This window comes from Schistocerca nitens, chromosome 6 (assembly GCF_023898315.1).
Source record: "Schistocerca nitens isolate TAMUIC-IGC-003100 chromosome 6, iqSchNite1.1, whole genome shotgun sequence".
Lineage (NCBI taxonomy): Eukaryota > Metazoa > Arthropoda > Insecta > Orthoptera > Acrididae > Schistocerca > Schistocerca nitens.
Window position 1 is genome coordinate 45,105,720 of NC_064619.1, and position 13,297 is coordinate 45,119,016.

The 13,297-nt window shown below is 40.1% G+C and overlaps 1 protein-coding gene across 1 annotated transcript in view; it reads left to right on the plus strand.

The window, feature by feature from the left end:
* The first annotated feature begins 204 nt into the window (after positions 1-204).
* Positions 205-13,297, plus strand: part of LOC126262351 (lamin Dm0-like) — a 34,504-nt gene continuing 21,411 nt past the window's right edge. Inside the window, exons 1-4 of the mRNA XM_049958926.1 lie at positions 205-751; positions 11,586-11,718; positions 11,797-11,934; positions 13,108-13,290. Coding sequence (XP_049814883.1) covers positions 339-751; positions 11,586-11,718; positions 11,797-11,934; positions 13,108-13,290 — 867 coding nt within the window. The 5' untranslated portion in view covers positions 205-338. The remainder of the gene's footprint in view (positions 752-11,585; positions 11,719-11,796; positions 11,935-13,107; positions 13,291-13,297) is intronic.

Consider the following 13,297-nt stretch of genomic DNA (forward strand, 5'->3'; position numbering starts at 1 on the left):
TCAGATTTGAACTGGTACACGTATTCAATTGGATTACGACATACAGTTGAAAGGTAGCTGCTTGTTTGTATGAAAACAGGTAATTCATTTCTGTAACAACAAGTTCTTTGATGTTGACGGTAAACATCTGTGGCATAGGTCTATCATCTTCGCCAACGCAAACGAAATTCAAACAGAGGAGAGCGTCTGTGACGTCAGAGGTCACGTGTTCCGTACGGAGTGATAAGTTCGGTACCAGTGAGCTTGTACTCCTTTGCTTGGTGTGGCCATATTAGCGTGGCGTAGTTGGGCGTTGCTGTCTGTGTACTTTGTGTTTTTAGTTGTTGATCCGCTTAGACATGGCTACGAAGTCTGTAAAGCGGACCACTATAACTTCTACTGCATCTTCTTCGATCTCATCGCCTCAACCTGGCACTTCTACTCCTACACCGGGGTCGGGCAGGCCGGGTAGTCCCTTAAGCCCGACCCGGTACAGCCGTTTGCAGGAAAAGGCAGATCTCCAAAATCTTAATGATCGGCTGGCAACTTACATTGATCGCGTGCGGCAGCTAGAGCAAGAAAATAGCCTACTAACTCGAGAGATACAGAGCAGTCAGGAAACTGTCACAAGAGAAGTTAAGAACTTAAAATCAATCTATGAGCAAGAGTTGGCCGAAGCCAGGAAGATGCTGGATGAAACTGCAAGAGACAGGGCAAGACTAGAGATAGAAGTAAAACGGCTGAAGGATGACAACGATGGCTTGAAAACGCAGTAAGTACAGTTATTTTTGTCAAAGTATTGTAAATGTTTGTACTTAACAATGCAACGGTTGTTGACAGGATTGCAGGCAGTAAAGCTGCGTTGCGAAACTGTCATTAATTTTGGTGGGAATATGATCACCCTACGAATCTGTGTTGACATGTAGCAGTAGGCGATTTTTTCTATATAATAATAATTTGGATTTCGTACACTAATTGGAACGTAATTTGTTTTCGTGCAGTAACAAGCAGCGCTGTGTGTGTGTGTGTGTGTGTGTGTGTGTGTAGATGTTTCAGGTTTAAATAAAATAGGGTGCAAGAATTAAGTTAGCAGAGCATTACAGAAAAGGTACCGTACTTTTTGTCTTGGTGCTTGATAAAATTTGCAAACAGAGAGTAAGTTGTGACGATGTTAGTCTTCACGTAATAGTCGAAGTTTATTCTAAGCAGATATATCGAAGTGCTTTTATTTGCGTTTGTCACTATATTTATTGCATTGTGTGTTAAGTTTGTGCCACAGGAAAATTGTTCTGCACCCCACATTGTGGTTACGAAATTATAGCTTCTTGTCAGTAGCATCTTTCATGTTGGTAGAAAGAAATGTTCTGTGCTTTTGCGGATATCTGTTGTAAGAGTAATTTTTCTATGCATAATTTGGACTGTTGCTTCTGAGTAAGGTTTGCAGTGATTTGCGGACATTACTCAACAATTGATGCATTTCCTTTCTAACGTACTTTTGTTAACTCTTGTAGGACCTATGTACCATTGTTTGGCTATAGATCTACATTAATCTCGGTACAGATATGCATGTTTCTCATTTGTGTCATTCAGAAATGAGGTAAATGATTTTAATTCCTACATTGCTGTTACGTGTATTGCAAGATTGTCCTTGAGTTTCATTGCAGAAGGTGCACAGCTTGACAGATAAAACAACGAAAATGAAGTTGATAACGATGTTAAAGCATAGTTCACTGTTCGATAAGATTGCTAACGTAAACAAACGGTATGTTTATGTGCATAGTTCTTCCATCGGTTTTTTAGGTTCTACTAAATTTAAATCGGGGGTAAACAATAAGTAAAAGAGCATGTATTTCACCACTAGGTAAAGTGACTTGTATATAACTGTTTAAATTCAATCCTTTCCTGAGCGTTGAACTTTTGCACATCATTCGGATCAGTTTGACATTAATTTTGTCATTTTGATTTGCAAGGATTGGTAACGACTAGTGTTGGAAGACTGACAAGCCTTCAGTAAAGCTTAAGGATATGTAAATAAAAACATAGCCAACAATTTGGAGCGTGTTCCAACAGCATATTACACATATTTGTATAATTAGAACCAGCTAGAGTTTCGCTGCAGGTTTGCACTGGCATCTTGGTTCGAGAGAATTGGCACGTGCTAAGTGTGTGAATTCTTACTTTAACAGAATTTCCGAAACTTGGAAATACGAAGTTCGGTGACTGTGCAGGGAGTTTGAAGTGAAACTCTACGGGGTGCTTAGAGCATTGTTTTTACTCATGGCTGTATCAACTGTTGTAAGTATAGTTACTTTGTATCTGAATGGCGGCCCAGTGGAACTGTTCGGACACGAGAGAAAATTTGCGTATGATGTGATAGCTAAATATAACTGGGAACATAAAAGCAACGTAGCTATTGTGATGTAATTACGGTAAATGTCGGTGACGTATTGGACTGACCTTGGCCGACTTATGCCCTGTTATTTTTGGTGGTTCCTTCAGTGATACTGTTTACTCATGACAGATTTTCGTCGACGATAGTTTATTCGAAAATCCCCGTATGGGTTGTGCTGAAATAAAATTTTCCAATGAAATGTGGCTATAAAATCTTGGGGCATGTTTTGCTACATGTGTGCCTTTTTTGTTCATGGCAGTTCTTTCTTACGTTCATTTTAATGTTTAAACGTTTGCAGAATCATTTTGTGAATCGTTGGGAGGCGGGGGACTCGGGGCTACAAGTAGGGAAACGGGCTGGGGAGCGTTGTACATGTCTCTTGAAATGAATTTGCGGAAAATGAACAAGCAAATCATGAAGTGCTTCGAAGTGGTACTGTGTTTGTTTTGTCGCAGGGATATTCTATCCGCCAGAAAAATTTATTCAGTTGTTAAACTTTAGTTGACAGTTCACTAACCCTGTATTTGTGAATGTTTTACAGACACTCTCAATGAGACCGCGCACTGTTCATTCTTTTTCCTTTTCTATTTTTACTGATTATAGATGAAGAGCTGATTGGTGTACACTGTGAGGAAGTAGCGACTTTGTTGTTTTGTTTGAGGTATCGCCCCATTTCGGCACAACCTCAAAACCCGTGACCTTATAGTCCCTGACCTACTTAATTGCACAACTCCACGATCGAGAGAAAGTGCACATCTGAAGCGACAGCTCGGTTACCCTTTATCTAAACGAGTTTGCCCTCCCGTTGAAGATGACCCAAAATCCTTTTATGCTTACCTTGAAGTTTACTTAACTGAGCAACGAATTCAAGGTGTGCTCCTTCCCATTCCATTTGCGTACGAAGCGCGGGAAGAATGACTGTATAAATGACTTTTCGCGAGCCAGTGTTTACAATCTTGTCTTTGCAGTCTTTACGGAAGTAATGCAGAGATGGCTAGAACTTTTATACATAGATTCCCAGTTTCAATACTTTTTCTTGTATCTGTGTAAGTAGACTTCCGGTCAATAGTTGTCGCCCTTTTTAAAGCATCCGCTGGCGTCGTTTAGCATTTAATGTCATTCTCTCCCGTGAGTCAAAATTTGAGTACACTCGTGTTGCCTTTTGCATTCTGTATCACATGTTAGTGCTAATTAGCATGGATCCTATACGCGTGAGCCATATCCTTTTTACTTTCCCAAGTATCTTACCAACTAACCTTACTGTCACCTGGGTTGCATGAACATTGAAAGCGGTTTTGTGGTTCGCATATATATTGAATGCTTTAGTTCCAGGAACCTCTTATCACCAACGCCCACCCTTACTGTGTACAAGGTACTAAAGGTAGGCTAAAAGGTGCTTACATCGATTCGAAGTACGTGGGTGCGACGCTCGTTCAAACCCAGTAACTTAGTTTGTTTATATCGAAACCAAAGTTTACGCATGAACACAGGCGGAATGGCAAGGATCGTGCGGGTCTTTAAGGGCGCGGTCTTTCTGTCCTGTCCAAGTGATGACGTTCCCCTCAACGACGCTACCCGCCCTTACACTAAAACCGGATAGCGTTTGCGCTGGCAGAGGTGAATGGCGTCAGGATGATGTCATCGCGTCGACGGAAGCGTTACGCGGCGCGGCGCGTGTCAGACTGGTTCTCCGAAAAATCTCACACGCTACGTATGTAGAACGTTGTTCATCGGCCAGGCATTCGAATAAATGAACAAAAATGGTTTTTCTTACAGCGGTCTTGTAAAAGTAAAGCATACTCTATAATTCAGCAGGAACTGATCGTACGGCGGTAGTGTTTCTGTAACCATATATACCAAATAGTTGAAGAAATTGTAGTAGTAGCGAATGCAAATTGTTTTATTAGTATTCTTTTCGAGAACATTTCTCACAACATAGTTGCCAGGTTGGTGATCGCTATTTCTTCAAAACCTGAGCGCTCTCTGTGTGTGTGTGTGTGTGTGTGTGTGACACCATGAGTTTTGCGGGACTAAAAAATAATAGGGACGACGAAATGGTTCGCATTAGCATTGCAGAGCTGATACCACGTATTCAGTACAGAAATTCGAAGCAGTTGCTCATGCTCAAGGTGCCTAGTGGTGGTATTGCGGTCAAGGATTTAACAGCGGCAAATGTAAATTGTGTAGAAGGTTGTAAACACTTCCAGCGTCTCAAATGTCCGCCTTCTATTTCCATGTGCCTTCTTATATTGGGGACACTGAAAAAAGCGTCGTAGTCTCAGTTCTTAATAGCGCAGGTGCTAAGTAAATGCACAGGTAGTAGTAAGTGCAGGTGGAATCTGGGACAGGCTACGTGAATTAAACTGAGAGGCTTAAATTGTGTGAGGGAAATATCGCTTATCAGGAAGTGGGTTTCCTGCCTGATAGCGCATTCAGCATTAAACGCCTTGTTTTGACAAGGAAGCACACGTGGTTCTTACACGCATGTGCTACACTTACTTCAAATTTGCTAGCGCTCGTCGAACTAGGCACACTTTCTTGAAGTCTCACCATTGAATTTAAATTTCTCACTCATGTGACATCAGATTGATAAATTGCGGGTTCTTGTCTGGTATCTCACAACTTATATTAAGAAATATATCGCTGTTTCGTTCAGGTTCATTTGGCGAAAATATACCAAACGCACCATCACTTAACTTTTGAAGTTACGTGGTTTGTTTTTAAAAACTGAGCAGGTATAATTGGAAGATTGTGCTGGTATCTCGTAACAGTTGATTGCCGTGCACATTTCTGTTAATTCAGCACCAGCCCTTCATTCAGCTGGTTAGACGAGAAAGTTTCCGTGGCAGAAACAAGAAATCGTCATGATCAGGATAAAATTAATTTCCCTGAGTCTTCACATTCCTGAAAATTTTTACAATTGCTGACTAAAACGTCGAATGTGGGCTGTGTATCGAGTCTAGTTGATTTGGGCTATTGATCCAGGATGTAGCGCAATGTTCTGCCATTGGGTAAAACAATTCAATAGCAGAAGTTCATAAGGCTCAAACTGATGAACCCAATATTGTACCACAGTTTCTGAAAGATGTTTCCTGCTTTCCTATTGGTGGCAGTTTTGAGTAAGTGCTCTTAGCTGTGTTGTCAGGTGACCTCTAGACAAAGTGGAATTCTGTTATGCCTGACCTGTTTCTCTTCAAAATGTACCTGTGTTTCTTCGTTGGCGAGCCTGTTGTTACGGTGGAAACTGGCTACTTCTGTCTTGGCAACACTCTTATCTCCATGTTTGGAAGTGTAAAAAAAATTGGTCTTTGGTCAAGGCACGCACTAACGTCCAGGCCTTGGTGGCTCGCACCAAGAACCCTATTGTCAGAATATCTATATTTCCCTGCTGATTTACCCGCGTCCGGCCATCCTGATTTAGGTTTTCCGTGATTTCCCTTAATCACTACAGGCAAATGCTGGGATGGTTCCTTTGAAAGGGCACGGCCGACTTCCTTCCTCGTCCTTTCCTAATCCGGTGAGACCGATGACCTCGCAGTTTGGTCTCTTCCCCCAAACAACCCAACCCTCCCTGCTGATTTAGGCGCGTGTGCTACTTACAGTGAAAGCATAAGACAAACTTGTGGAACATAATTCCCGAGACTTTTGACACTGATGTCACCGTTGCTGGTGACGGTTGCTGCATTGCAACTATAAATGAAATACATTCGTGTTGCGCACCATGTGATCCCATCCTTTATTTTTGTTAAATAAAGTCGTGTTATTTGATTCGTCGAAACCTGTTTTAAAAATTGGAAAAGACATTTTATGAGATAGTGAAATTAGCATATATAGTGTTTTACTGAACAATGCTTGAATTGTATAAAAATGTACACGCTGTTATGCACATAATTTGACAGCATGATATCTTTTGAAACACTCAGGTATACAAAGAGATAGAGCAATTTGGACACCACCAGGACGTTTATTTTCAGCACGTTGTTCCGTTTTGGTACTTTGACAGAGGAAAGTATAGACGCAACAGAGCAGCAACATAAAGGGCTGTTTATTGAAGTACAGATAGGTATAATAATGCAGTTACTCTTCCTTGTGCTGTGTACATCGGTAGTGAAGGGAACGCAGTGACAGTTACGAAGTTAACACACTACCTGAGCAAGATAAGACCGCCGTCCCCCTCACTGCCGTTGCGCGAGCCCTACTCAGGCGTAATTACAGGATGGTTCTTAATAAGTAACAGTACTGGCGCCGGACACGCCTAGTGACCTGCCATGTCACATCATACACAAATTTGTCAGCCTCTTCGAAATAGGACAGGTAAAAACCTGTGCCAATCTTAGAGTAGAACCACATCCGATGCCCCTCAATTATTTTTTGTTCATGTTATTCCCCCCTCCGCCAGTTTTTGTACTCTGAATTGTCCGGTACCTTCTGGTTTGTGTTTCCACCTATTCCTTTTCTCACTGATCCTATGTAGAATCTGATTTGTCAGCCCACTTCTTCCAGCATTTTATAAGACATTGCTACAGTCCGAGAAGCACTTGTAAGTACTCTTTTTTCCTTCCATGCGATACTACCAAAGTGCCACATTTTTAAGAGTTCGCATTTGGTGAAGCCCAAGAAGTTGCTGCGAACCTGTTACAGCTGTTTTCTGGCAGAACCACTTTAATCTAGGACTCCCAACATTATGTAAACGGGAAGACTCAACTCAAAATTATTTTCGAGTAAACAAGTTTGAAAATTTTACGTGGAGATCTTGTGTGGTCACTAGTGTTGAAGGAAACCACAACCGAGCGAATGCGTGCTTGGTTCCATAAGAGCGAGGTCTCTGGCTCGAATCCCGGTGTCGGCGGTTTTCCATTTCACGTAATTGAGTTTTCTGGCTGCGCAAATTATGTCTAATGAAGTTATTTTCGTAACTGGAAAATCTGGATTTTTCTCTAAAATTTTGGTGTAGTTTCTCATTATAACCGTACGTTCCAACTCACCATGGGCCCCGTTTTCCCGGTATCTGCGCAGGTACGTTTCCACCCATCGCATGAACACACTTTCCCGGTATTCATGCAGAATAGTTTTGACCCACCAGTAACAACTGCATATGCACAAATGACTTCAGGTTGGTGAAAGGAGAAAGAGCAGCTTTCAGAAACCTGCAGAAAACTTCATTCTTATTCCCCGTGGTATTCACCCACGCTCCAAGATGTCAGATTTTTACGAGTAAGTGTAGTGCTATGCCTGGTACGAAGCATCAGGAGAATGTGAACCCGAAACGCTTTACAATGTAGTTTCAAATGTGCTATTAAAACTGCACCCGTGTGTAGTGAACAACTTTCTCCAGAACACACATTGCATCGATTCATTATGTAGTAATGACAGAATAATACATGGAAATTGTAGAACAAATATTTCAGAACATTTTGAAATGTTAGCGGAGAAACGACTCGTAGTACAAGACGAAATATTTCCCACCGAGAAATCGAAGGTTATCTGTTTCTAGGCACCAAGTAGAAGCGTCTTTGTCAGACGATTACTACTCCCGAAGAAATTGGACAGCAATTATGTTCCCCTGGATTAAATGATTAGGGTCGTCATTCTAGATAGAGCATCCAGGATGGAGTTCGGTCACTCTCCACAATAAAAGAATTCTAAAGAATTGATGATCCGTACAGTCATAACAAATGGAAATGGGAGTGAAAAAGAAAACTCCCGACAGCTAGATTCTACCCAAAGACCTCTCACGTTTGAGATTAAGCGCTTACTCGCATGACCTGTTTACGCATATTAAAATCAGTATTGCCATGAGTCAAATCGGCGAGAGGAAGTTCGTACGTTCTCCTTATTAGCATGCGTATTTTGACGGCAATTTCTTGAAACTATAAAATCCATTTAAATACGAAAGTGAAGCCAATGGAGAAAGTGCGGCTTGCGTATCTGAAACTTTATGGGGTAGTAAGAGCTGTCGCCCTAGGCTTAGAATATATGAATTCCCACAGTTTTGATCCCATTATCGCGACATTTCTGATGGTTTTTGTCCTCGCTTCGTTCTGAGCCACGATCAGACGTACGGGAATGTTATAAAATTGCCGGGGCCACACACACACTTAGTTAAGTAGCCGTTATTTTTTACATGACTGGATCTTATCTTATTGAAGAAGATATCAGCATTATATCCTTATGTAGAAATGTCATTTGTGGCAGCGGTTAAAGCTTTATAAGTGAAAGTGTAAACCATACTGCTAAATTCTTGTAAAGAGATCATACGTTCGAAACTAGCCATTATTTTTTATTTGGAAAAATGAAAATAATTTAAAATACTAAATTAAACGAGCGACCCGAACTCCACTTCCAGGTAGAGTAATTCGCGTTTTGCGTGTTCACGGGATATGGCCCAGGCTATTGATCCCTTTAACCTGCCTCTGCCGCTGTTCGTGCTGGGCGTTGCCCCACTTTCCCGTTACCAGCATTTATTCGGTGTTCCAAACTGTTGGTTGCTACTACTAAAGCTCAGCTCTCCCACGGTGAATCCACCGCGGCTTGCTTCTTCGCGTAGGAGGGGGTGGAAGTGTTTGCGAATAGCGAGAGAGATATATATATCTCTTTCCGGGGGATATACGGTGTGCTTACAGCTGCACGCGCAGAAAACGGCGTCGCCGCGTCCCCATGTTGCCACACCGACCCATTTCCCTATGCCTTCCACGTTACCATTCGTGCCATAGGGAACTTAATATAGCAATACAAGTAATGAAGTCACAACAAAATGATAGCATGGTGTCATAGCTGAAGGTGGTGTTGACACACAGATAAACAATGATCAGCGTGAGATGTGATGTGGGCTGGTAGAACTATGAACTCATGCGTACATACTGTTAGACTGATTGTGCTTCTACGCGATAGCGGAAGGAATTTGCATGTCGGGCGCGAACGAGTTGCCAGGCAACCGTTGAAACTACGGTGACGTCACGGATTACCTAAGAGAAAGCGCCGGCGGTGGCGGTGTTCTTTACTTAGCGATGATGTCACGGCCCGCATTGGTTTGGTGACGTGAGCGTCGCTTTACTTTGTGGCCCGCTTCACCTTCACCCTCCACCTCCCCTTACATTCCTCTTGGAAATAGTATGACACAAATATTTTTAGCCATAGGGTAATACTCTTTAACTCTCTCAAATTACAAAAACACCGTAACTGACCTTTAAACTAACTTTAGAAATTCAGCGAATCAGTTAAGCATCATGAAATAGGAATGAGATTTAACAGCATCAGAAAAGAAGCAGATAAGACAATGTTTACAGTGAAGTAATCATTTGGCATGTGGACCACAGAGTGACATTGCAGCAGGGTTAGGATTAGGGTTTATCTAGTGTGTGTGTGTGTCTGTGGTTGCAAACTTGGGACATCTGTATCTAGATTAGGAAAATATTGCAGCACCCCAGAAAGGCCCTGGAATGGTGGTTGCTAATTGAAAGTTCTTTTGACACGAAATTATTTCATGTAAGTAAACTGTGGGTGGGGTTGGCAGAGATACCATGCAGGTAGACATTTGAATGAATTTGTTGTGATAAAATTAAGGGATTAGCATGTCATGGTTTTTGAGGCAGTATTAAGCTATAAGCAATTTTCAATGTGGGTTTGTCAGTGACACTGGTTGAAAACAGTAGTTGATGTCCCTGCTGGAGACATCATCTGGTTCACCTCATAAGTTGAACAATGTTGTTGAAAGTTTATACTGGAAGGTGAGATTCCTCAACTGGTGTTAAGGAATTGATCAGGGAAATAATTAAGACACTATTGTCATGAAGCTGTTTGCAAAACTATCCAGTCCATTGAAGAATTTTCAGCCTAAATGATGCAGCAGGTACTTAGTAGAGTATTTGAAGCACTTTAGAAACTAGTGTTCTGTTCGTTAAATAGCAGTTAACTTCATTTTCCAACTGTTAGAGAGTGTTTGTAGGGAGTAATAGAGTAAAGGAATTTGGTGAATTTTTAGTGTCAATGTCATTTGACAAAGTTAATAAAAATTGTAATTTTTATCTAACACTGTGGTCTGTTGATGTGACACAGCAGTGAGTATTTAAATATGAGCTGTGGGGCCCTGCCTGCACAAAATATAAAGTCAATAATGCTTGAAAATACAGTACTTTGATGTGTGAGGGTTTAAATAAAGTTGTTAGCTGCGACATTGATGTTGAAATTTAATAATCCAAACCAGTTAGGTACCAGACTGATTGGTTTTTACTTGGAGCTTAAGTAGTGTTATAAAGATGTTATAGTTGCTGCTTTGATTGTTTCAATGAAGTATAATTAAATTTTTTCCTTCGGTGTGACGCTCAGGACTTCTAAGTGTTCACAACAGGCAAATAGCGAAGAATGGGATACGACCTGTCAGTTTCGAGCAACGTCGCCACAAGTTACCACAGATGATGCATTGCAGATGCAAAAACATAGACGAATGTTGAGAAACAAAGGAATATTAATACAGAAAAAACATATTGTAGACATACATCACATACATACATTTTTCAAATGTATGTAATGTATATTGCTTTTTGCAGTCCTAGTGCCATATTAAGTTTACCTATATAGGTAAGCTGAAGAAAAAGATACTAGTGCTAGTGAAATCAAGAAAGGGACATACTTAACATTGCCATGGAGAACCTCAGTTGACAGGTATATGTTGCATCCCACGCTTGAGTTGATGACGACAAACATAATCAGGCATAATCCCACCCAGCTGCAAGAAACGAATCATAGACAACATATCTACACCTAAGCCTCATTAAAGGCATCCATGTACATTGGAATAGATAAATCCATACCTACAAAAGAACAGCAAAAGGTAAAAATTATCCAGAATCAAAAAATTCCTCCAAAATCTCAAACCCCTAAGAATGAAAATAAGTACCTAATACATTGGAACACAAATGATTTAAATTAAGACAAGTGACAAAATGTGTGCATCATACCTAGCCCTGTCTTTTAACAACACATTTATTTCAATTTACAGTTATCATGCGTAGTTACAGAAGATACTTGATTTATTATCTTTTGCTTAAAATAAATAGTATTAACTGACTAAATTATGGCGATACTGATCAAAAGTGACGGGTATACGCCACAACAGTGCTGTTATTCAATTGGCTAACAGAGTTGACCTGTAGAAATAAATATCTTGTAGACTTGCTAATGGAAATTATGGTGATATTAAGCTGTTTGTACCTAGGTTAGATCGCAAGTCGAAAGCATTGGCGGCTGCTGAGAAGAATCTACAACTCAATGATATGAGACTTAATGACTTGTCCAACAAATACAAGCAGGCAGAAAATGAACGGCTGAAAGCTGTTGAAGAACTGAGGGTTTGTATCACAGTATTTGTAATTTCCAATTTTGTGTGGTGATGATAATCACTAATTTATAGATTTTCCATTGTGCAGGAACTACAGAAAGAATGTGAAGCTCTCCGTAAGCAAATTGAAGAACACCGCAAACATCTGGCAGATGAAACATTACTAAGAGTTGATGCCGAGAATGCATTGCAAACATTGAAGGAACAACTTCAGTTCAAGGAGCAGGTTAGTTTGCTCCTACCATTTGCCATGTGCAATAAAATAATTTTGCACAGATGAAATTTAAATTAAGCAGATGGAGAAAATTGTAATCTGTATCATGGTTTCTATCTGTTATATAGTAGAACTTTGGGAATACACTTCTCATGGGTTTGTGTGTTCAGTGGGAAAATATTCTAAATTTAGACATAACTTCAGACGTCATTATGTCATCCTGCAATATAGACTATAAAACATAGGGCATTATAGGAATTTACAATAACTAACATTTAGCTAACTCTAGCATTAAATACAATCTATTTGGGATATGGAACTTGCATGTTTCAGCAGAAACTTGGCAAGTCTGGTGCTTTGTTCCAAAGTGGTGTTGAAGTAGATTTCAGTACTATGGATAGTAGTTGTCAGTGAGATGACACCCCAAAAGTGTAATTGCCATGTGTGATGTTTTTAAGGAATGGATAAAAAAATTACGCTTCAGTTGTATTTCATGACAAGCACAGTTCTGTTTATCAATACCAACCATTTCATTTTTTTGTGTACTGACTGAAGCACAGCCTTGGCATTTTTTGTTGTTTGATGACCTTACTTTTAACCATGTGGAAAACTGAAGTTGTTCATCTGGCTAGCAATTATTTTAAAAGTCTTGATATTGCTGCTGGGCCAACTGACATTTTTATTGCGTAAGACTTACAGCAAGACTATGCCAGATGTTCCAAATGTAGGCGTTGAATGTCTTTTTGCACTGTGCTATCAGATTTTTAACAGTCTTTGTTGTAATATCTACAACGTAAAATTACATACTGTTTTTGTGTTAGAGTAAAAATTATTTTCTTATAGTCACACTTGTATTCCATATTTTAAGTCTTGATTAATTGATGTGGCTGCAGCACTAAATTTTGGTAAATTCCAAAATAAGCTTTAAACCTTCTGGATCAATACTTACGTTAAGCTTGGACATTTTATTGAGATTAAGCTTAAATTGCTCATACATTTATTAGATGGGTTTCAAAGATTGTGGAGGTGCAGCCTTCTACACAAAGGTGTCCTCACAAGGGTTCGCTTTGTCTTCACTAGAAAGGAATTACTACCATTTCACCATATGAAATCAATTTTTTGCATGTAGTTTGTACACAAATAGAAAATAAGTATAAAGAGTTTATAAAAAAACATACTGTTTAGGTATTCGATCAAGAATTATCGGAAGTGAGAACACGGCGTCAGATTGAAATAAGTGAAATTGATGGAAGGCTCACACAGCAATATGAAGCTAAGCTTCAACAGTCTTTACAAGAACTAAGAGACCAGTATGAGCAACAGATGAAGCAGAATCGTGATGAGATTGAAAGCCTGTATGATAGCAAGGTATGTG